The sequence below is a fragment of the Opisthocomus hoazin genome, chromosome 21 (assembly GCF_030867145.1).
Source record: "Opisthocomus hoazin isolate bOpiHoa1 chromosome 21, bOpiHoa1.hap1, whole genome shotgun sequence".
NCBI classification, from domain to species: Eukaryota; Metazoa; Chordata; class Aves; order Opisthocomiformes; family Opisthocomidae; genus Opisthocomus; species Opisthocomus hoazin.
The window spans coordinates 10,792,177-10,817,465 of record NC_134434.1 but is presented as its reverse complement, the minus strand read 5'-3'; the positions used below and the strand labels follow the sequence as shown (position 1 = coordinate 10,817,465).

The window sequence follows — 25,289 nt, the reverse complement described above, 5'->3', positions numbered from 1 at the left end:
TTCTACACTCGTAAGTTATCTCTCACTACCCAGCTCATCTCTGACTGTCCCTGAGCCTGTACTCTCCTCCTCAGTCCTCATTCCACCTGACAAATTGGTGGACATGATCCTGCAGGTATTCTGTATCCTCCCCAAAAGCCACCCCTTGCCTTCCGCAGCACTGCTCCTCCCGCAGCTGCACGACCGCTGCAGCCGATCGCAGGAGAGACAGCGGCTTCTGCCAGGCTGCCAGGCTGCTCGAGTGTGCGAGAGGCTGTGTGAGAGGCTGGGAAAGCACCCACGTCCAAACACCTCTCACTGGATCTAAAAAAATCGGACCAGAAAAGTGACAGGAGAACAGCAATAAAGGCAACAAAAAACACTGGAAACACTCGATGTTCTCAGTTAATCCAGATAGACACAGCTTTACAACAGAAAGCATCGAGCTACCCAGTTTGCCTAAAAAAAAAATTAAAAAAAAAATTAAATAATAAGGTGGCATAGAAATTTACTCCTGCTGTTAACTATAACCTTCAATTTAAAAGAATAAAAAGTGAAAATTATTTCCAATACTCTTGCCTCAAATTTGTTTAGGTTTCATCTTCTGAGTCTAGATAAATATCTTTACTTACAGCAATAAAACAGAAGGAAACTGAGAAAAATTAAAAAAAAATCAAGACTGACAAAACAAAAAATTAAGAAACAGAACTTCTTTCAATAAACACCAAAACTTCTTTAAAGGATACATCAGCTAAACTAGTTGTTTGAGAAAGGTTAACAAAACATCATGTTTTCTTAACATGGCCAGATTTGTTTTTTAATTCCAGAAGAATTTCGAATCTGTATCTTAACAGTGGTATTGGTTCTGTTTTTCTGAAAAATCACAAGCAAGAACTTTTTCTTCCCCGCCCGGCCCGCCTGCTCCGTGCAGTGCTGGGTGGCACTGGGGATGGCCGAAGGTGAAGTTCAAAGGGAGACGTTTTGCTGTTTGTCAAGATCAGCCAGTCGCGCCATCTGGTCCCGTTCGCTGTACTGCTCAAAACTGACATATTCCTGTTGTGTTGCATCTTCCTTGTTTGAACCCCTGATTTTTCAGTAATGACAGTTTCCCAAAGGGTTTAATACATGTCAGAAGTATTTCAGGAAATATGACTAAAAACCGCTGCCTGATGATATTCCCATTTTCACACATCTGTGATGTGGTTATCACTGAAAATGGCCATGTGTTCAGCATTACAGCGTCAAAACAGGTGCAGGAATGGTTTATGAACAAAGGTCTCAAGGTTAAAAGCAAAAAACCACAGTTATCCTGTTTTATGTTCTCCCGTTCTACTACAAAGAGGTTGAAAACGGTTAAAGGTTTACCGAACCTCTTCTATGCAGCACTATTTTTCTGCTAATACATTTACATTCTAGAAGTGAAAAGGCTTTACTCTTAATTGAGCGTCACAAACAAAATAAGATGAAAACACATTTAAGTTTTCTACTTAATAGCATACACATGGTGATTGTGCAACACTGTCTATAACCTTTCCAGTTTAAACTAGCTCACAGTCGAGTACCATTAGTGAAAAGCACTGGATTTTTACTGTGTGGTTTAGAGGATTTTTCCACTGAACTAGAGAAGCATTCACTGAGTATTTTATGCGGCTACTTGGCATGCATTCCTGCTTATTTAATTTGAAAATATTATTTAACTAACAACATTGTGCTTTCAATTTATTTATTTTTTGGTCTATTTTCACATCTTATGAAACCTTGCCTTGCCTCATGCCGAGGCAGTGGCGGTTTGAACATCATCCGTACAAAAGAACAGTCAGCGTCAGACCAGAGCAGAGCAAGCGAAGGGCACAGGTATCGTGGTGTCAAGGTGCTTGTTCCAGCACCACATCAGACTTTCACACACGTTACTTTCTTAACAATGGAAATCTCTGCAAACCACATCTACCTCCCCCTATATCTCAGCTAAGGGTGTCCTCTGAAGCATCCCTGGAAGTAACTTCAGGATCGCTCCAACTCCTAAGCGTCCTTACGACATACCACGTCAAAGGAGGGACGATCTCACGGTTTGCAGATGACGCCCCTTCCTTCCAACCCGGACGTATTTGGAGTCCTGTATAGGTCTAAGCACCTGTGGATAGCACGGAACTGCGCACATATGCTCCAGTTTTCCAAGAGCATAACAGAAATATGAAGGGCAAAGTGTTGGGGTTTGGGGTTTTTTTAATCTTTTTTCCTAATAAATGCTGAATTTCCTTTCCTTAAGTCTGGTCCACCACACCACTGATTCACTGACTTTCCAAAAAAAATATGTAATGCTTATGGGGTTTCAGAAGAATCTGAAATATCTCTGTGCTGAACATAGTATATTTGAGTTTTATCTCATGACTGATCTTTAGATGAACAGAATAGTTTATGACAAAAATACAAGAGGCATATAACTTCCTTAAACTCTGAGAAAGGTAAAAATGACCACAAAACTTTATTTTTATACACATTCAAAACAAAATAACACGGTATGAGAGAATGAGATAGGCAAGCTTTGACAGCAATCCTGCCAATTAACAATGAACAAAGAAATAATATAAAACTCCATATGAATAAAAGGTGATCGGAGCTAGATGAGGCAGATGCAGAAATAATGTGGGTTCTAATAGAAAAAGCTCTATATCTGCAGATTTTTAAAGGTATATAGAAAGTAAACAAAAATCCTCACTGAATCAAGAGTTCCATTGCTTCTGTTAAAAGGTATTCTGGCAAATTCCAAGAATTCAAACACTTGTACACTAAATATTCCTTCAAAGGAACAGTAAATGTGTTCAGTCTTCTTTATTCCCTACATAATTGGGAAATACATTAAGTATTTCAAGAAAAACCCTGTCACTTCAGCAAAAGTCCTCCTACGTGAGATTTTCTGCTGTAACAAACTGCTTTGCAAATACCAAATTCCCAAAGGAAATGCCCTAACTTACTAATTTGGGTGTAATTTTCTTTTTCTAAAAGGACTAAAGAGAATCTTACCTCTTTTTCATGCATTCGAAATAGTGCCTGTTCATCACGAAAAGAGCTACTTTTTCCTAGGCCAATCCTGGGTGTCATCTATTGAATTAGAAAGTTCAAAACAACTTGTTAAGCTCCAAGCAGTAACTCCAAGTAAAAATCAATCCAAACAGAAAACACTAAGCATGTATGCCTGCCCTTATAAAATATCAAGGGAATATAAATACCTACCAAAGATACCGGCATCGGTTTTTCCCGCAAATATCTTGGATTTTCTAACTGAAAAATAAGTTCGAGAAAAAGTAATCATGTCAGCCATGTGGTTTTTTTTGTTTGTTTGTTTTTTTACAAAGAGTGAGAAATATCTCCAAATATTAAAAAAAATTTGCGATGACAACTGTGGGCACACACTTTGAGAGGTAATCTGTATTAGCGAGGGCGTACTTCATGCAGTAACTGGATCACTCAACAAAAATAAAACAGATTTAAGCATGCCTTCGGACGTACACACCAGGTTCAAGAACTGCCTTCCACTAGAAAATCTGATTATTAATCTGCAAATCATCACCACAGTACCATCGCTAGATACATGGCTGTAACCTAGAAGCAACAAAAATTAATTTTCCCGTGCATAACTCTTTCCATGATCCTTAAGAAAAGCACTCAGCAGAATGCAAAGGCCCAGTAACATATTGCCGTCTTTTACAAGTTATAGATACAGAAAATCCTCATCAGAAATCCTTTTGGCTGGACGTGACCTACTCGGCAAGTTTTCAAATCTTAGTGTTTCCTAATGCAAATCAATCAACAATAGTACTTCTTTTTTCCAACCCTTATGGTTATAAAAATTCCATCAACGCATGTTTTAAAAGAATTTGGCAGCAGAAGATTTCCAACTTTATTGGATAACTTCAATATAAATAGTGTAAAGCTAGAATAAATTTACAGATTACAGTGATTTTAATCTAGTGTTTTTGAAACATTACAGTTGAGTGCATTGAAACTATATCCACATATGTAAGTCATAGAGACAAAACATAAGGAAATAATTCATTAACAGTACTGCCTAATTAACGCAGCTCTTTTAATCACTATTTTTAAGAACTGAATACAGAACACTGTTCACAACCCACTTCCTCTATCAGACAGCTCTATCTTTTTAATTTTCTCTGATAACAAGGCTCAAACATCACATCACAGAGAATGCCTAACACCCAAGAAAAGCTTTCAAGGGTATAATCTTGTAAAATGTGGCAGCGAGATCTGGAATACGAATGTGATTGCAACACGCATCTTACAACATTTAGTCTATTTTTTTTTCCCAAAAAGATTACATTGATCTATGAGGCACGGCAAATATATCAAATGGTTGTGCTTTCTCCAGTACTATTAAATAAATTTGTGTGTTGAATTTATCAGTGAAGAAGAGGTTTAATCCCTCTGAAATCTCCATTTGATACAGTATTATTCCTGTCCCATAAGGTTATGTAGGATTTCTATACGCTGTTGAAGAGTTGTTGTATTTCACCCAGAAGTAGCTGTAGACATTACCACGTTTAACACATACATCCCATTTCAATGAATAGTATTGTCTAATATTTTAATACTATAGCTGAAAGTATATATAAAACTATCATTTAACAAATAACCTATTTCTCTTTATTGACAATGAGTTTACTAAAAGAGATACATTAAACTTTCACATAAAGCATACTGGGTTGGTTTTATTTCAGGGGGTTTTGGTGAGGTTTTTTTTCATATGCCACAATGATTGGCATGCAAAAAACCTGGGTAGACATTAGTGAATAAGGGAACCCCGCATGCACCAACTGCAAAAGAAATTAGTCATTTTGGACACAGAAGAGGAGACTGGTGAGGAGAGGAATACAGGAGTGAGAACATCACGGGACATTAACCACGGAAGATAGGTAACAACAGCAGGTGGGGAACCGAGAGAGACAAAAATAAAGAGCACAGAAAATCTAAATCAGAGAAACTTAGGAGGATTTTCTTTGTCCTAGATGTTTGTACCTGCAATAGTATTTTCTAGCTAAAATCCTCTGATTTTACTAGTATTACACTCCGCCTTCTAGCTCACTTTGCCTACTCACCCATCCACCCTACAGACCCCATCACCACCCGCACAGACACCCAGGACGGGGGAAGGCTTCGACCCCTGATCCGGCTCCCCAGGGAACACTGAAAGCCTTCACCAACACCTGGCAGAATCTGGAGAAGGCTAAGGCTGCAGAACCAAATTGCAACGGCTTCATCATCTCCCAAAAGCCCTCTCTCTTATGGCAAAATGAATACAATTACCCTTCACTTTTGTTTTATTAAAGCTAAAAATTATTGTAAATATTTACAATGAATTCAAATCCTTTATCTGACCATGACATTAAGCTGTTTACAGTCTTCATTTCAAAACCAATTTAAATAGCTAAAGGTATATCCTACTTGTTTATGAGAAAGAAAAAAAATGTGTCTCTGATACTTTGTATGGCCCAAGCCTTGCATTTTTTGATTTTGTAACAGCAGCCATATGTGCTTTGAAGTTAAATGTTCCCACTTTGTTACTTGTTGTGGATTATATCCACTTAAACTGATCTGTAAACATTTAATGTCTCAACATTCATTCTTTTCATGCTGGTCTTCTGCAAAACCTCTTGTTCTCAAAATTATACCACATTAAAGAGGGAATATCACAATAAAGAATGCCCCAAAAAAGAAAAAAAGCTTGTATTTATGAGAAACATGCAAATTTTAAAATAATAAGCAAAAGGTCAAAGACAAACCAAAATACATATGTATGAAACTGAAGGGTTGCCATGAGAAGAACAGTAAATCACATGCTTTTTTTGAGAGTATGAACCAAATAAATGTCATCATGAAAGACATCTTTATTTGAACTAGAATTGAACTTTAATTTGTAAATACCACTTCTTAACAAAAACGGCATTTTAAATTTATTTATAGAAAAGATTTTGGATTCTCCTGTACTATTAGACAGTCAAACAGACGACAAACCATGTTTCAATTTGTGAGGACTGGCACGGTCATCTTCCAGTACTTGAGTCCTCATAAACCAGAGCTGGGAAGGCTTTGAATGATCAGATCCCCATTACTTCACAAAAATAACCTACTTTAAGAAAATATACTTACTCTCCTAAGTTGAAAAATGTACGGCAGAAATCTGCAAAAAGATACAGATTCCAAAACTGAAATTTAGGTAAATTAGCCAGAATTTTTTACTTCAGTATTTTCAATTTCTATTTATTTTAACAACACCTAAAGTGGTCAAAATTAAAATTGTACTTTTCAAAAATTTTTAAAGTTACCAATGCAAGCAAAGAGCGAAGCATTGACAAGAGAAGTAAAACAAGCTGAAATGGTTTCCCCCAAAAGCAAGGACAGCGCAAAAAAAGCACAACTTTGAGCATTAAGTACTTCGACAAGAGTCATCCTCAGGACACCAGCTCTGTTTCACTCCTGAGGCTGAAAACAGCACATTGACTTTATATCTGCCATGGTCCAGAAAATTCTCAAAGCTGCTGCTCTTCTGACACAGTAAGTACCACAATATCACAGAATCGCAGAATGTCAGGGGTTGGAAGGGACCTCTGGGGATCATCTGGTCCAACCCCCTGCCGAAGCAGGGTCACCTACAGCAGGCTGCACAGGACCTTGTCCAGGCAGGTCTTGAATATCTCCAGAGAAGGAGAACCCCCAGCCCCTCTGGGCAACCTGTTCCAGGGCTCCGTCACCCTCAGAGTGAAGAAGTTCTTCCTCATGTTCACCTGGAACTTCCTATGCTTGTTTGTGCCCGTTGCCCCTTGTCCTGTCGCTGGGCTCCACTGAAAAGAGTTTGGCCCCGTCCTCCTGACACCCACCCTGCAGATATTTATGAGCATTTATTAGGTCCCCTCGCAGCCTTCTCTTCTTCAGGCTGAACAAGCCCAGCTCCCTCAGCCTTTCCTCATAGGACAGATGCTCCAGTCCCCTCATCATCCTTGCAGCCCTCCGCTGGACTCTCTCCAGTAGCTCCTCATCTTTCTTGAACTGGGGAGCCCAGAACTGGACGCAGTACTGCAGATGGGGCCTCACTAGGGCAGAGTTCAGGGGGAGAAGAACCTCCCTCAACCTGCTGCCACACTCCTCTCTATGCACCCCAAGATACCATTGTTATGCTTTCCTTCTACCCTTTCTGAAGCCACATTTCATTCTTTGGAAGATGTTTATCAAGATAGACTGATCTTCTGTAATGCAGAACCATAGCTTATTGCAGTTCAGCAACAGATGCAGAAGGTACGTTGTACATACTAAGATTCAGGAAAAAAAAACACTTCGATCAGCAGGCTTGTTCCACATTCTCCCTTAAGCTTCTTCAAAGACAAAATGTGATTGTTTTCAAAACAAGGATGGAAAAAACCACACATGAAAGAGTTAAGAATACTTCAGATTTTGAAATGGTAAACAACTAAACTGAACCTTGCCCTAAGTCCTTACTTTAATCTAGCAAACCCCGCCAGCCAGCATGTTCCCTAAAGAAATAACTGCTGAGTAGCTTCAGGAAATTTGAGTAAGGACATTCTTATCTAACATCATAATTTGCAGGGAAGTTCACTTTAATGCTGCTTCTGCAGTCTTAGTGGAAGGACATTAAAGCACACAAAGTTTGTTTGTCAGCATGGAAGTTGAATTTATTTTTTGAAGTCACAACACCACTTGGAGTTCACTGTGGGAAAGTTTTACAGTGTTGCTGCCCTCCAACACCACAACATATACAGTAGGTATGTTTATAGTAAGCAGACAGACTAAGAAACCAAACAAAAGATAATCAAATGGCTTGTACAGAAATGATTGAGCTTAACTAGACTGGAAAGACACAGGCAGATGTGAGCCAAGTACACAAAACCGGCAAAACACGCACTGTTGCTGTAGCCACCCAAGAATTTTCTGTGTTTGCATCTACTTTAACCCTGTGTTATACACAATTTCTCCAAGAAAGGAGAAGGTAATGCAAGCCACTGACCGCAGAATTTCTTCAGTCTAAGTCCTCTTAAACCTTTATTAGGCAATAATATTTCCCATGCTAAATTCTCCCGCGCAAGACCTGAGTGTCCAGGTTCTTTGTCTTGCAGATCCCACATCAATTCTGGTAAAAGCTAGAGAGTTAATTCTTCTCCTGGCTGAATTCCAATGATGAAAAATTATGTTCTCCCTGATAAAAAAAAACCTTTGTTATTTCCCCAGGGTACAATCTCTTTGTATGCTTTCCACCTAAGACGAAGTGCTGAATTTCCTGGGATGTTTAAAAGAGTTGCTCTGTCACACCTAAACTTGGCTACAATTCAGTGACAAATGAAACTGTATCAGAAGCATCACAAAAATATACATATATAGGCATGTCAGGTAAGAATATGCAGTGTTTTAATTCACTGTTGTTTTTTTTTTTAAACATTTACCCACGCATGACTAGAATCTAAAGAACGTGAACAATAAATTGTTTGATAGAGATAATCAGGAATGCTGCAAGGCAAATCGAAAAACTCTTATATTACTCATGAGAAGGAACAATATTATAAAGTGATGCAACAGTCTTCCTTCTCGTGTAGAAAGTATTATTACTACTTAATAACAAATATATCCAAAGCCTCCATACTACAGTTTGTTAAGCTTTCACCTCTCTGCTTAGTAGGGAAATCATAAAACTATTTCCCAAACTTTTCACAATATTTTAATGATAATAATAATAATTTAAAAATCTCAGCCACTGCTGTAAGCATATCATAAAAAGTGAAAACACATTCAGCATGTGACCTTAAAAATACAAGCCCTTTGAAGAAATTTAGAATATACCAAAAAGTAGAAACCCAAAAGATAAGGGTAAAAATAAATTAACAGTTTATAACTGGTCATTATAATCCAGACAAGCCTATACTGGAACAGTGAAGGTTCAGCAGCAACCAGCAGCTGGAAGATGCTAAGCTTTTCTCACCTGTATCTAGAGCACCTATCTAGGTATTTGCAGATTCTTGAGTAGAAGCATATTCTCCATATATACTTGCTGGAAATAAGAATAGCTTCCTAAAATTTTAAGGATTCTTAGTGAGAAAAATCCCTGTATAAGGCCTTGTCTGAATTCCCCGGATCAGCTCTGTCCCCATCATTGCAAGAAAAACATACAGAAGCTCACACTCTTTGCCAGACTAGCAACCTTCATTCACCATTTAAAACTGACACACAAGTAAAACTCAGAAAACACCAAGGGAACTCTGAAAAGCTTTTTAAAAACAACTGTTCTTTATATTAGGCAGCTGCAAGTGAAAGTACTTCTGTATTTCCATTCCTAACTTTCCCCTACCACAGAAGTATTCTTTTGGGTCAAGGATCTTCTGTACCTGAGGCGGGATCGCTTGTAAATTAAGTTTCTCAAGCAGTCCGCAAACATGGCTAGCAAGTAAAAGACAGCCGGATGCTCCTATAGCAACATCAATGCTTACAAATAATAGCAGTCACATCTTATACTCAATCCTTGCAGATTCTGAAGTGCTGCCATCATTTAGTAAGCTGGTTTGAGGGGTGTTTTTTTTTTTTTAATTTTTAATAATTACATGTTCTTCTTTAAGTCTACTTAAAACTTCCCGACCCTTTAAGAACGTGCTGGAAGCCGTGATCCATAGCAGGGTAACACTGTTCAACAGCAACCAACAACAGACCACTCTTTTACAACCTCAAATCCTCTTATTCAGGTAACTCCCAACAAGTCTTATCAGGCAATCAAAGTCTCTCACTAGCGACTTGTTTAATTACCATCCCTGGAGAGGAGACGTGAAAATCTGATTTATGTGTCACAGTAGCCAATTTGTTATGCAAGAAAGCTCCCCTATCAGTGGAGAATCATCATACTTTAATAACCATCCATTATCGACACAATACGATTTCAAACTGGAATTTCAATTAGAAAAAGAAATAAAAAACAAATGAAGTTAAAGAGATAAGCAAGTAGGCAGATCAACACTGATATCAAAGTGCTGGATATAAAGAGGTTCTTTGTCAGCATAAATTGGAACACTTTGTAAAATGGCCACGAGCGAGTTTCCCCCTTAAAGCAGCTTTAACAACTCAAGGTGTTACAACTATCTCTTCATATAATCCAGGTATTTATACAGCCCAAATATCCAAAATCTACAAGTGACTGCTTGCACATTTGTTTCAGACACTTGCACAGCGCTTGCGCAAACTGGGAGTTGACTGCTATGGAAAAGCTTTCTGGAGATCCACTCTCCCCACTTTACAAAACCGCAATTCCTGAAAAATATATTCGCCTAAGTTTGGAAGTGCTGGAAATAGCTCTTGTATGACTCTAGTAAGGCACTCCAAGGAGCAACCCCGTGCACCCAGAGTAATCTCTTCACTAATCTCCACCTTCAGTTTGGAGAAAGCAGTCAGACAGCTCCTGGACCGTCTCCTGGTCAAGATTTCCTCCTCTCAGAACTAAAGCAAGAAAGCAATTAGCATTTAGAATGCTAGCAGCCACCAAAAAAGCAAGAGAAGCACCAGGAAGGACACAAAAAAAGTTAACATTTTGTCTTACCATTTATGTTTTTACTGAAAATATTTTAGCCATCAATGCAAAACATTGAGTGTAATAGTCAAGATGTTTAAATGCTGTCATATCCCTCTGGGCTGACAATAGTGTAGGAAGAATAAGGATTATTTGGCAACTGATTAAATTGACATGAAAACACATTATTTTTAAAAAAAACAAAGCTGAAGCATTTCATCAGAAACTAGCTCTCATCCCTCCTAACTTCAGCTGCCCTCTCTCCCAAACACAGCAGAGGGAGCTTTCAATTTGTGAAAATGAGCAGAAAAAACAAAAAAAACCCACACCATTTTATTAAAGTAAAAGTGATCTTAATACTAAATGGTTATGAAAACATTAACCCCAATCAAGTAGGCAAAAGATTTGGTGGTACAGGGAAACGGTTAAAAAAAGACAAAAACAGAAAAAATGCAGTGGAACACATCTACAGAGAGAAGGAACTTTACTAGCACCTTAGAATTATCATGGACTAATGCCACAGAAAATACAATGAAGGGAATAACGTCTTCTTATAACAGTAGCCTTAAATTAAAATAAAATTTAAATTCATCCACTAGGTCTAGGTCCAAAGTATTTGATTAACTGCTCAAGAACAAGACATAGATCAAGACCCACATATTAAATTTCTACATGCAAACATCAAAGAAGATTAACACAGATACACATTGATCTTAGCTACCTATTTTTCCATCTCTCCTTATAAAAATATATTTACTGTCTCACTGTATTTACCTCCTGAGCTACAACAGCCCAAAAATATACAGGACGTGTTCAAATCCTAAGAAAAGATGACAGCTTGAAAACAGACTTGATTTTACAGAAGTGTTTATAAAAGTGATTGAGTCGAAAAAAAAAAATTTAATACAGATTAAAGTCATCCTAGCTATAAACATGGAAAGCTTTGGGGAGACATTTTCTACTTTTTTGCTGAGATCCAATAAATACTAGTTCTGAAGTTGTCGAGCTGTCCAAGAAAGAACTCCTCCTTATTCCATCCCCATAATAGATTTTCTTTCAGATACTTTAGTTTTGATATATCAAAGTCAGGACAAATCTCAGCATCGTAGCAAAAGCACCATATTCACAAACACATTCTAAAGCCAAGGCTACACAAGAACATAGGTCAAAGTACTGCCTAAGCTTCCACAAAGGCAGATTCTTTCCTCAGTAAAGCAAATTCGCAAAGACATGCTATTCTTTCCACAAGGAAGAGCTACAGAGCTGGTCTAAAGATTCTAATTCTTAAAAAGGAAGGAAAGAGGTTCAACACACTGAAAAGCCTCTTGAATGCTTCCAAAAGGAGGCAAAGTCTGGCAAAAAAAAATCTTGAGTTGTGTTAATAGCTTGCAAACTCTGTATTCCTTAAAAAAAAAAATCATAACACAGAAATCAAACGTCTTTCAATTATACAGGCATATATTCAAAATAATGTTGTTCTCAGGAATCAGTCTGAATTTCTAACCAAGACACTTGGTTTTGACCTGCAGGTGTTGTTATTTTGCTTGATTTATCAGTAACCATATTAAATACAGTAAGATCATTATTGCTTAAAAACGAGGCACTTTCAACATTTTCTTCTCAAGATGGCATGTATCCATAATTAACCTTTCCAAGCTTTACCATTTCATTTCTAAAAGATTGATTCCTACATAAAGTTTTGTTGACTAAATTCATTGATGCAGACTACATTACGAAGCAGCTTTCACTTAAGTCAATAAATAAATAATGTACTCTGTTTATTTTACCCCAAGATTCCAACTATTGAGACGTGCTTCAAGGTCACTGTCGTCCAAAGAAACGGCTTTTTTATGACGATGGTCCTGGAACATAAAAGAAGTCAAACAAAATATCAGAAGAACTGGCAGATACATAGCCTGAAAAAAAACTTCTCATTAGACTTGGTCATGCCTACACTGCACCTCCTAACAGTCATGGTTCCTCTGACAGCTTTAATCTAAAAAGCTCAGTTACCAGTAGCGTACTGTGCTAAGAAAGGAATTCAGATGATAAATTAGCCTGCCTCTTCACTTCAATGTTGTTCTTTATTTTACTTATTTCCAAAGCAACGGCCTCCTTCACAAAGGGGAGGGGGGGGGAAGATACTCGACTCTTCAGGCAACATATTTATTCCAGAAATGAGCCATCACCACAGTACATTTTGTAGAGCTAATCCAGAATTCAGAGATCACCTGATCCTCCAAATATAAAAAAATAATAATTAAAGGAAACCACAGCAGGGCAGTGATAGTTATAGTGGGCAGAGCTGCAGAAGCAGAGGACAGAGTAGCTGCTGTCCAGCTCAAGGCTAGCGGCCCTCTTTGCAGAAACAATTTCCAACATCCAGTAAGGACTGTAGTTGTTGGTGGTCAAGGTTATGACTGTTAGAAGAAAAATTTTTCCTGTAGGATAACCGTAACTACTGATTGTATTTAATGTATCAAATAGGGGAAGTGGTACAGAAATTTTTCCTTAACTGAGATATATCACTATTTAGAAAAACAGAACATTGAAGGGTGAATTACTTTGTCGTATGAAGTTTTGCTAGCAAGAGGCTTCTGTATCGGTGTGCAAGCATCTCTTTTTTAAACCTGCTCATTCGTTCTGAACATAAAGTGAAGCTTTGACTTCAGTTAATCAACACTTGGTTGAGGCAGTTCCTAATGTTTCTTAAAAGACCCCCCATTCCTCTACCTGGGTCTGAATTATGCCAGAACATCTGTGCATCACTGACAACAGAACAAGATACTATTTGTTCCAGCCAGCCAAATGTTCATCAAACTGTTTGGCAAAGCGAGAGAGGATTACTTCACTTAAAGGCCCTTTTAAAGCTGTAATCACAGCAGAATCCAGTATACGGAGCTGAAGAACAATGAAGTGCAGTGATTTGTCTAACACTGCCCTGGAAGCTTGTGGCAGAGCCAGGAATTAAAAAAGAAAAAAAAAAACAACAAACAAAATAAAAACCACCATCCACAAAACACACACACAACACAACCAAAAAAAAAACTCAAGAGAAAATCCAAAACACTTTAAACCCCCAAATCCAGATTTCAACCAAAGGAAATCCTTTTCTTTACAATAACTGTTCCATAAGAAACATTTCTTTAAGTCAAGTAAAACAAACAGGAAATCAATAAGGAGAAATTTAGTAAATCCAGCATCTGTTTTTATTTTTTATTTTTAGTTATAGCAATTTTTTTAAAATTACATTGGTATATAAACAATCAACACGCACGTAAGTACATTCATACTAACCAGAGCCCAGAGCAGAGACATTCAACTTTCGCCCACAAACCAGCTGCAGCCTGCCATTATAAAGCACCCCCTTGCTAGTCCTCTCTTCCAAATGCATAGCACGACACAAATTTCCCCAGAAAGACAGACCCCAGAAGCAAGCTTCCAGTTAATCCCTCTTGCACTTCGTGTCCTCATAAGTTCTTGACTGTGCCCAGTAAAGAAGGGCAAAAGAGTCTACACAAATTCCTCAGGTGTCAACAGCTCACTTCCAGCTGCAATCTTTCTAAACTGTTCCTCTGATACAACCAAAAAAATAAGCACGGGCAGACCTACAACACACATACAGCAAATTCCGTGTTTCATGGAGGAATGAGAGCTATTATGCACGCACTGGCTACGGTGAAGAAACCACACGAGACAGACCTCTCCAGTAACAAAGACTGGATGCTACAAGGCTACAGAACACATTCACAAAGAAAAGCAGCATACTTGTTGATAACATGTACTTGTCAGGAATAATTTTCAGTTTAAATGCCTGCAATTACACACACAATATCATTAAATATTTTGGACTAAAAGGGTTTTATGTGAAGTCTGTTCAGTGTCATCAGCCATAACGCTAGTTGTGGAAAGTTTGACAAAACAAACTGTCCAAAACTCACTCTTTCAGAGGTCAACCATCATTAAACAGAGCCAAAGACAGCTATGCAGCTTTCTTTAATCTACTATTGCAAAATACAAGATGATGTCAATACAGCCACTTTGCCAAGCCTAGGGAACACAACGCAGCAGACATTAAACACACTACACTAAACAGAGGTCAATCATTAGGATGAATTGCGAGCGTCCTACAAGAAATTCTTTTCCCCTGCATTTGCAGAGGGCAGATTTTGAGGAGCTTTAGTCTTTCCTCTCACTCCTTCCCAGATGTCTGCACTTGTACACAGGGATCATGACTCACGCAATTAGAAATAACAGCTTTACTTTTCATTGAAACTAGAGCAAGTTTTATGACAAAAAGGAGAAGCATCTTACAGACAGTGGTGTGGCTAGGTTATCTTCATCTGTCCGGTGAGGAGGACTCATAGAATGTGATCTTAATGCGGGCTTCTCATTGTACTCGAGTCTTTCCCTGTTATTAACAAAATAAGGAAGCAGAAAAACAAGAATTCATTTTCAACACCTGTGGCACACAAAGGATGTGGATCTTAAAATAAAATCTTTTAGAATATACCAGAGAAAATAATTGTCAAGATGTAAGGATCAAAAATAGTAGAATAAAAAAAGAGAAAAATGTCTTGTTAAAGGCAAACAAAAGACTCAAGCATTCTATTAAAAAAACAATAGCCAAAAAACCCCACATCAACAAAAACACCAGAAAAATCATGTAAATCACAGTATATTAAAAGGTGTTCTTTGCATTTCTGAGTTACTACGTGACGCAACATCTCTCAACAGATTTTAGAATAAACCTAAATAAACCGAGAAGGTTAATCTAAGATGACATTTTTGAAACAAAGTTGCCAACCATATGAGACAGCATAGGATAAACTTCAGCCACTCAGAGAAGAAAAAGGAATGAAGGTGAGGGTTGGCTGCACCACGGGGGAGAAGATGTTGCGAAGACCAAAAAACCAGTTCAGATTAAGGTATATCTTTACATAACACGCAAACCTGAAGACAGGGGCAAGAACTACGCATACAGCTCAACAGAAAAGCAGTGACTTGAAAGGCCAGAGGGTAACATGCCAAAGAAACAAGCCATAAAGATTGTATCGGTCGCATTTCATTTCAGCTGTATTTTATGGACTGAAGCGGTGTATATGGGGGACGGTAAAGAAAGTCCTGCAAGACAGGATACAAGTATAGCATGAACAAGTACTCTGTCCAGCAGAGGAAAAAAGGGGACAGGGATTTTTTGGAAAAGCTTTTGTCATAAATAAAGCATTTGAACAAAAGGAAATTAAGAACAACAGATAGGTGAAGACAACTTTTACTGATGCACCTGGTCAACACACCTTTCTCAACTATAGAACAGTGAAAGAAAAGAACAGCCTAGGACAAAATAAAATAATTGTAGGAGTTTATTAGATAGGTTGATATAGCAAAAGATCCAAAACAGTAGCGAAACACCCTTCTGCATATAGTCTAATGTCAAATCCACAAATAATAAAGTAATTAAAAGCTTCTGTGAGTCCATTCACCTTCCTATGACTAGCTATATTGTATTAAAATCAAGTCAGACCATTAAAATACCTTTCATTCTTTCCACCCAGCAGCAAATTAGCCAGCTAGTTATGCCAAACAGACAGCAGAATGAATTAAGTGTTTATGAACAGCAAGACGACTGTTGGATGTACAATGTAAGCTAGTCACTTCTAGGAAGACAAACACAAACTCTTCACCAAGCACTCTGCCCCAGCTTTCACCCGAACAGCAGGGAACAGTGAAATACAACAACTGGGCACATACCTTCCCTTCCAGCACTAATAAATACCAACAGCATACATGGATGCAAAATAACAGTTACAAAGCAGTAAATAGTTTTGATAAGCAAAGTCTTAGAGGTAAAAAAAAAATCAAAAGAAGTAACACAACTGTCTCTACCATTCCAAATCATGCATTTCTTACCAAGATTTCATTTGACACAAAATTATCTTACATTCAAAGGAGATAAATCTTTGCCTGTCAGTAAATCTGCACTTTTATCAGACCTGTTTTGTGAACAATACTCAGGTCCCTAACAATTCAATGAAGTTCCAACTGCTTAAAATAAGAGAAAACCAAATTCATGTCCCTATCATTAAGAGATTAAGGACTACCAATAAATATTCAAACCACCCAAGTTACTGGTAATACTTTTAAACTGACAAAATGGAGGGGAAATTGTACATGTATTCTGAGTTCTATATTTGCTGTTTTGAAGAGGAACTGAAAAGGAAGTTGCTTCACCCGATTCAGTAACAAAAATTTGAGAAGACTTGTTAAGGATGGACCTCAATTTTGCTTATATCAAGAAAGTTCACTCCCTTTTCCAGCCTTCTGCTAATGAGTCAGGCTCCAGAAATCACAAGATTATTTCTTTTTCCTCCCACAGCAGGTGCATGGAGAATGGTCAGAGTCTTGACAGCAGCCCTGTGACCTCCTCCTTCAGCCAGAACAGTGAGCTAGCATGGGAGAAGGAAGCAATTTGCTGCTAATCATGGAGATTAGTAAATAATTTCCTACTAGGAACAAAGTAAGGGAAAGTCACTGGTTCCTCCTGGTACAGCACAGCTACAAACTAACCCTTTAACACTGTTTTTCAGGCATAATCTATAAACACACAGTAGAATTTTTCTACGCAGACAGAAAAACCAGGTTTCTGTTCAAACTACACATTCCTCAAACCAGTGCTATCACATTTCAAAATAAAGATGCACCTTTCTAGCACCAGATGGCTTGGTCTTACTCATTTACATCCTAGTTTCCAAGTAAGGTTTGTCTATCTACTTATTATTTAGCCAGACGAAAAACTTCTTACACAAACGTCAAAATCTTCATACATAGAAGTATGTATATTTCATAACAATAACTATGAAAAGAACCTCTCCATTTGTTTCCTTCCCTTGAAGCAGGGAATCTTGAGATAAATAAACATCAAAAAATTACTCAAACGTTTCTCACTGATATTACCTATTTTGCCCTGAGAAAACGTGGTAGTCTATCTGTAAGAACTGAGTCATGGCTGGAATGCAAAATTTTCATCCAACTGCGTACGTTCCATGCCTATGGAGCCAGTTTTCCTGCCACAGATCCCGAGTAGGGACGAGTATCACGTAACATCACCACCATCTGCCGGCTCTCTCTACAAACTGCAGATGCCAGAAATCCTCTGTACTTTGCATCTCTACTTGCACTGACAGCTCATTCAAAACTCTAAATACAAAGACAGACAGCTGAAACGTTTACATTCGGTATATCTTCCTGCATATCTCACACATTTAATTTACATGTCTCATTGCTATGAAGATTAATTTATGTAATCTAGAGAGCTGCCAAAACTCCAATTGCCAACACAAATTCAGATTTCCTTAGACACAGCTCCATTCTCTGTATGAGTACTCATTAGGAAAGCCTAAATTTCACCTCAAGATTTCTTTAAACCAGTAACTTACTCCATCACATCTACTTGCTTCCCCTAGCATGAAATAACACGCAATACATGTCTCCAGAGAACTCACCAGAGCCTTGGGAACCATCTGTTGAACCCCAATGCAGGTATTGCTACAGTCCCACAGGACAAAAAAGAAAAATTTAATGAAATAAAGCTTCACTACCCCACTCACACCCTACCAAACTTTGCCAGACCAAGCTGAAACTTAGGTTCAGATACTAAATCAGAAAAGGGGTCAGATATCCAATATTCTACTATAATCCAGGTAGAGAAGAGAGAAAAAATATGGAAGAGAACACCAGGGACGGAGTGTGCAGAACTGTACCTGAGCCTTCCTCAAACGGGGACGAGCACCAGCTGCATGCAGAGGGAGGAGCGTGCTGCCTCATCCCATTCAAAGAACACCCCAGCTGAAGTGCAAGTATGGAATTTGGAGCAATTAGGTGTATCTTTATGCTCCAAATATGGCCTTGTAGAGACATCAGTATGCTAGATCGGGCCTAACAGTAGAGCGGTGTGCTGATACGCTTGATTGCTCTAACACCCAGAGAGATACTTCATCAGGACAGTGCTACTCCCAGCGACCGAGACAATCTGATCAGATCTAGGCCGGGTATCTTGACACAGCACAACACTACTGAACACAGATTTAGCTGAGGTCTCAAAAAGCATTTCTAAAGCATAACGCATTCCTTGTTTTCATAAGGTCAAACCTAATTTTTTTAATTGAGATTATCTAGACAGCTCTTCCCAATAGTTCTTTATATCACCAAGCCTAAAGCAGTAACACGGTAACACAGCTGGCAGTTTCTCCATTCTCCACCTTGATTTCTTAAACCGCAAGTCTGCTATCAAAACCACAGGTTCATATCAGAGCATGTGAGTGTAAGCAACCAGAAGACCCCTTCGTATTAACACTTTAGGACTCAAAGAGGAGATGCATCAGTCCTAAGAACAACTTTTTAAATTACTGTTAGAATCACACAGTTAATGGACACATAAGACAAAAAGTCTCATGGTACTCAATATCGACGAGATGTAACTTGCAAGACTGCCTACCTGTCTTCTATCCAAATCACAGCTGAAAAATGTAAAAATGCAAGACTCTGCACTGTGATGTATAGCATAAACACCAGTGTGTCTAAAAAGAATGAACAGCTAATGATAACCACTTATGAAAAATGTAAACGAACATATAAAAAAAGCATTAGACTTCTGAAACAAAACTTGAGAGCGTATTTATAACGCAATGAAACCAAACTAGAAGTTTCATATAGAAGTAGAGCAAACACTTACTTCCTCTCATACAGAGCCTCCTGAGTTTCAAATAATATTCACGCCCTACCTTTAAGACTGCTTTTTTTCACCAAGGATTTCAGAGAGTTTAAACATTAACTGAACTTCAAAATGAGCAAACAAGCGACAATTCCAACCACGACCAAAATGCAGCCATGTAAAAAAAAAAAAGGGAACACAGATGTTGATATTCAGTGCAAACTTGCACTGCATAAGAAAAACTAGAAAATAAGTAAATATTTAAGAACAGAATGTAGATTACACTAAAATTTACCTAAGATTCAAAAAAAATAGGACTGGAAAAAAGTCTATGATTTTCAACAGTGGCCAGCTGACCAGCTTGGCACACCTTCAATACTGCAGAGACTTTTTTCTAAGTCAACAGGAAAAGGAGCCTGAATAACCTGATACATTTCAACCCTTTACCTGCTTTGTAAACAGCTCTATACCCAACTGACTGGAACTAAGGATGCAGCTTAAGTTTGCTGGCTCGTGTAAACTGACAAAAGGAGACTGATAAATTGCCACAACAAGGCGCAGCTACAGATATTCAGGATTCTGCTGTACAGCTGCAAATGAGCATCGCTGAAGTATTAGTGTTATCTTCATGGTAAACATGCAGGATCTAGGCACAGGGGGTGCTAGTCACCAACAAAGCACCTGTATTTGTAGTAGAGAGCATGACATAAATCAATACATTTTAAATCAAACTCAGAAAGAGATTGTTCAGACAAGGATGGAGTCATTGCAAACCATCCTCCCCACACCAGAGAACAAAACAACAGGTCAAAGTACCCCAGAGGCAGCAGCTCTCATTTTTAGCCTCATAAGTTTTAACAAGTATAGCCGGTCCACTCCGACCTTCTGTAATCCAAGATTCATAAAGCTTATGGGAAATATAAAGAAATTCTGCTATTTCATAAAGAAGCCATATTGAAACACAAGACAAACTGCTAAATGCTTAATAAGAACGAATTTGCTCACAAAAAGATGGATCAAATCCCTCTTATCTTGTACGCATCTAACTCTTCTTCCTTTGTCACAGAACAGCAAAACTTGCTTATCTGTAGGGAGCCACTATTCCATTTCCTCTAAAAAAACCTGTGAGCCACAATGACAGAACATCCTTTAAACCTACCATTTGTATGCTTGCTTATATTTCTACTCTCTGTAGAAAAAAGTGACTAAAAACTGTTTGATATAAAAGCTCCTTTCAGCATTATGACCTTAAACCAAAACTTCTTTTTTTTTAAACATTAGACACTTACTCTCCCCACATTTTGTCTCACTCGCTTATTTTATGTTCCTTCTATTTTGAACTGTACAGAAACAGTGAAGATTAATGCACCTCAGCTTCATTAGTTAATACCATTTTCCAGTTTCCACACATCAGCATTCAGAAAACAGCACTGTACAAGAACTCCAAGGAGACAGCAGTTTTGATCCATTTTAAGAAAAATCTGGCCTGAGAGTCTTCTGCACTATACAGCCTTTTACCACATCACTTATTCCTTACTGCCTACCCACATTTGTCTGTGCTTCCCTCTCCCAGTTAAATAATTTTGTATTAATTCTGTCTGTTGCCTTGTGACCACTGTGCTTTGCCACCATAGTATCTGAGGTCTGAAAAACATAACCAGAGTACCACCTTATTTCATAGGTATTCAGAATGTCAGAACAATAGCTATTATCTACTTTTGAAGTCTACAGAGGATGTTACCATGTCTAGAGAGATAAGAACGGTGCAAAAAAGTGATTATTTCTACTTTAGCAAACAGGCTTTTTGTGCAAGATTTGAGTACCCCACGGTAATCACCAGTCCAAATCACTATAAAGCCCTCTCTTCAGCTGCTGCAAAATTTCTCAAACTATCAGTTTGGCCCATTGATTTTCCATGCTAAGCATCTGTAACTGAAAGGGGAAGGAGAACAAGAGGAAGGGAAAGATGGAGCTATGCAACATGGAAGAAGACTTAAAGAAGTCAGAGAAGATGCCATAGTGAAGGAACGCAGTAACAAAAAAAGTATAAAAGTTATCAAGCCAGAAGCTACTACCAGAGTTTCTGTATGTAAAGTACAAATGCTATAATCAAGATGAGTTCATGAGGGAGTATAATAAATTCATAGATACAAATTGAAACTCACAGACAGAGCTTATAAAATCAAACATCTATTAAATATAAATCAAACACTGAAAAAAGAAAATACAGAAATCTTACCCATATGCAAGTGGTGTTGCTAAAGGCAATTCCTCTTTAGAAGACATCTTCCACGATTCCTCATGCTTAGATTCGCTGTTTCCTAGTTCTCCCATTACCCAGTCAGGTAAGCAGTCTGGACTGCTACTCCGAACTCTTCTTGAATTTGGTTCATCAAAGTAAATTGACTATAATTAAAATAAATGCAAAATCAACACCAGAATATATTTACAGAAATATATTCTCCACACCGATAATGTTGTTTCTTGTGGGAATATCTGCAGTATAAAAATTCTTTTCCCAGTAAAGTCAGTGAGGTGTGCAAATATTACCTTCCCAATCCACGGAAATTAGTACAACAGGCAATGGTGTAAATGTTTTCCAGTATTTTACTTCTTTCAGTATGGGTAATTTTAGAATCAGTTAGGACCATTATCTCACTAAAGCTGATGCCAATGATTGACACAGTATCTTCAGGTCTTCAGAAAACAAACTGCAAGCTTAACTATATGCACATGAAATACTGTTCTCTTTTCTTTCATAGAGTTTAAGTAGCTGAAGTGTGTAGCAAATGCCAGAATGGCAGCCTACTAGCGTCACCTCATTTAAGCACACTTTTCCTTTCAGGAGAACTATCTGCTGATTACGACAAAATACAGCCTCAAGGGTCTTTTATTACATCCTTTCAAAGCAATAGACAAAAGTGATCTTTCTGTTCCTTCCGAACACCTACTTCTATGAGCCTTCTTAGAAACTGAATTTTGAAGAAGAAACAGGTCTCATAAGGTCTGCAAACCGATTTTTCCAACACCAATTACAAGATACGCACAAATGCTGTATTTACCACATATAATTCCATTCAATTCATTCAGAATTGTTTTTCAAATTTATGCCAAGAAGACTTAAAAGTATTTTCAGAATATATTTAATCCAGTTTGTCTTGTAAAGAAGTTACGCCTACCATGTATGAAGGCAAAGTTTTCAGTATTCCTGGTTCTGGTTTATGTGTAAAAGGGCCTTCCAGCACCCCTCGCTTCAGCATGTGGAGCAAAAGTTTTGCATAAAGGTTCCGATTCTTCCTTCCTGCTATTCCTGTGCCCGCTCCTGAGGGTTCGCATAGTTTTTTAATCCATAGCGCACATCTTTGTCGTTCTAAAATACAGATACATATAATCACTATACATTTTTCAGAGCACATCAAACACATAGAAATAACAGAAGCCTCTACGGGTCTCAAATTCTGTAGATGTTCCATTTCTATCCAAAAGTTAAAAGCAAAACAAAAGACCCCAAATGACTGAACCAAATGAAAAAAATGGTTGAATATCTAGATAAAAAATAAGTCTTTAACAATAATTCAAATTTATGTCACCCTGAAATACTTTCCATAAATTCACATCTACTAGAAGTTTACATGACTTTTAGAAACAGCACATTCAGAATCAATCTCTAATAAGCATGGACCACTTAAGTCACCAGGAATTCTGAACTGAAGGCAAGAGCTGCCTCTAACTACAACATCCAGCTTGCATGAGTGTTAATATTTCAAATACGCAATAAATCTTCATTTGTTTTAAAAACCCCTATTTACACAAGCTTTGCTACCAGATGATGAAACTATTCATTTCATTAAACATTTACAAAGCAGGGTCTTAATTTGTAGGATTCATTCGTCTAATAGTAACCAGTTTGTTCTAATCATTAGATTTATAAAACACCATTTATTAATTAATGTTTATATTATTCCACACGCCTAAGGCAATTTTTAAAAATCTTATCTCTAAAAAATACTTGCAATTTTTAAAATGTAATCTCAAAACCAATGCCTTTTAGAAGCTCTTAGTTTCTACTGAATTAATTTTTTAAAAAGAGTAGTTAATGTATTTATGCAAAAGCACATTTCCATTGCCAAGATAAGACAGATAAGCTCAAACAATAGCAATAGGAACCTACAAAATCCAACTTTCAAAGTTGCGCAACTCCCCCCTCAAAACAGTGCCTTGTTACATCAGACTTTAAGCGTCTGGTTAAAGCAAGAGATACAAGCACACATAATAATTACCAGTAACCTAGAATGCTGTTATTACCATTTCTGCATATGCATATTTTACCATATTTACCTGACCTAAGCTGTAGTTTTAGAACATGAGGCTTCATATCCACAACACAGTGATCAAATTCCGCATCTAGTTTTTCCCATATTTCCTCTTCACTGTTCATTTTGAAAAAACACGAAGTAACCTGCAAAATTATTCACAGTGAAGCAGAAAAGTTCAAATATACCACTGTACTTTAGTCTCTGTACATCCTAGGCTATACAAAGACATGCTCTGAAACTGTGGAAAATGAAAGTAAATACTTTGTTATGTTCAAATAAACGCAAAACCAAGAGTGATTCTCTGGAAACAACAGATATTCAATGTAATCTACAAGAACGTTTGTTTAGGTTTGAAAATGAATAGTCAACCACACAAAAATGTATTCAATTACACACAACTTGTACAAAACACCTCAATGAATTTGTCATAGCCACATTCGTAAGTTCTTCTTCCTTAGAATTAGTATTCTTTTTAAGGGGAAAAAAAGGAGGAAAACCAGCAAATAAACCCATGAGTTAAAAGCAGCAGAACCACCAAATGTTGCCAGAACTCGTTTTTAATGAAGAAGTATTGAAAAGACAGCCAAACAAGTGCTCTTCTGCCAGATCTCCTGTTCTCAATTCCCCAGCTGAAGCAGGCACCTTCTTTGCACGTTGGAGCTTGCAGTCAGCACCTTTATAGAACGGCAGAACGCTCTGCGTTGGAAGGGACCCCACAGATCGCCTCGGCCCACGACCCTTTGCACCAGCGCAGGCGGCTCCCAGCCCGTCCAGCCCGGCCTGGGACCCGGCCAGGGAGGCGGCAGCCACAGCTCCTCCGGGCGCTGCCCCGCCAGCGGAGCTCGGCAGGCAGCGGCTGGAGCCCCTGGGGCCTCTCCCTGCGGACAGACCCCGTCACCCCCGGCGCGGCCTCCCCGCGGGGCCCAAAGCAGCGGTTCGTGGCTTCCCTTCCCCCGGGGCTCCACCGAGCCGCTTCCCGGGAGCCCCGGGGCTGGTTCGCAGCGCGTTACCGCAGCCAACGACCCCGCTGCCGCGATGGAGTCCGCGGGACTTGATGCCACAAACCGACCCCCACGCCCCGGCGGGGCAGCCCCCGGGCCCGCCTTTACCTCACTCTCCGCAGCGCCAGGCCTGGCCCCGGGGTGGAGGGGGGGCCGAGCCGAGCCGGGCCGGCGGGTCCCGGCCCCCCTGGGCGGGGGAGAGGCCGCCCCGCGCGGAGCCGGCCCGGCCGAGCGGCCAACGGTTCAAACCGAGCCCTCCCCCGCTCCCGGCGGCCCCCGCCGGCCCCGCGCGCTTCCGTTTCCGCGGCGACGGCCGGGCCCGGCGGGCGCGGGGCGGGGAGGGGGAGCTCTGAGGGGAGCGGTTCGCTCTGGGGGAGTCGCTCCCGCCCAGAAGCCGGTACGGAAAAAGCTCTTGGGCTGGAGGGGGTAGAGCTGTGCGTGGGAGCCGGTCCGGTTGCACCGCGGGAAGGCAGTCGCTGCCCGCCATCGTTAATCACTGCCCGAAGCGATTAACGTCACCGCGCCTGCGGCAGCAGCGGCTGTCCCGGCCGCGCCCGCGCGCCGGGCTCTGCCCCGCGTCCCGGGCGCCCGTGGGCGGCTGAGCCTCGAGTGCTGTGTGCGGTGCTGGGCCCCTGGCCGCAGGCGGGACGTGGAGGGGCTGGAGCGTGTCCAGAGCAGGGCAGCGAGGCTGGGGAGCGGGCTGGGGAACAAGTCCG

The 25,289-nt window shown here is 39.3% G+C and overlaps 1 protein-coding gene across 4 annotated transcripts in view; it reads right to left on the bottom strand.

The window, feature by feature from the left end:
- CEP112 (centrosomal protein 112) overlaps nt 1-24,828 on the bottom strand; it is a 206,325-nt gene extending 181,497 nt beyond the window's left edge. For 3 of the 4 annotated variants that reach the window (XR_012766024.1, XM_075441161.1, XM_075441163.1), the window contains exons 1-8: nt 24,682-24,828; nt 23,595-23,715; nt 22,436-22,626; nt 21,496-21,662; nt 14,861-14,957; nt 12,334-12,408; nt 3,211-3,258; nt 3,001-3,078 (exon numbers count right to left, since the gene is read on the bottom strand). Coding sequence is in view for 3 of the 4 variants with exons in the window: in XM_075441161.1 (XP_075297276.1) it covers nt 3,001-3,078; nt 3,211-3,258; nt 12,334-12,408; nt 14,861-14,957; nt 21,496-21,662; nt 22,436-22,626; nt 23,595-23,694 (756 nt within the window). In the remaining variant the exon portion in view is untranslated. Of the gene's footprint in view, nt 1-3,000; nt 3,079-3,210; nt 3,259-12,333; nt 12,409-14,860; nt 14,958-21,495; nt 21,663-22,435; nt 22,627-23,594; nt 23,716-24,681 lie in introns of those variants that run through there. The other variant, XM_075441162.1, reaches the window with a different exon arrangement.
- Between the last annotated feature and the right edge of the window lie 461 nt (nt 24,829-25,289).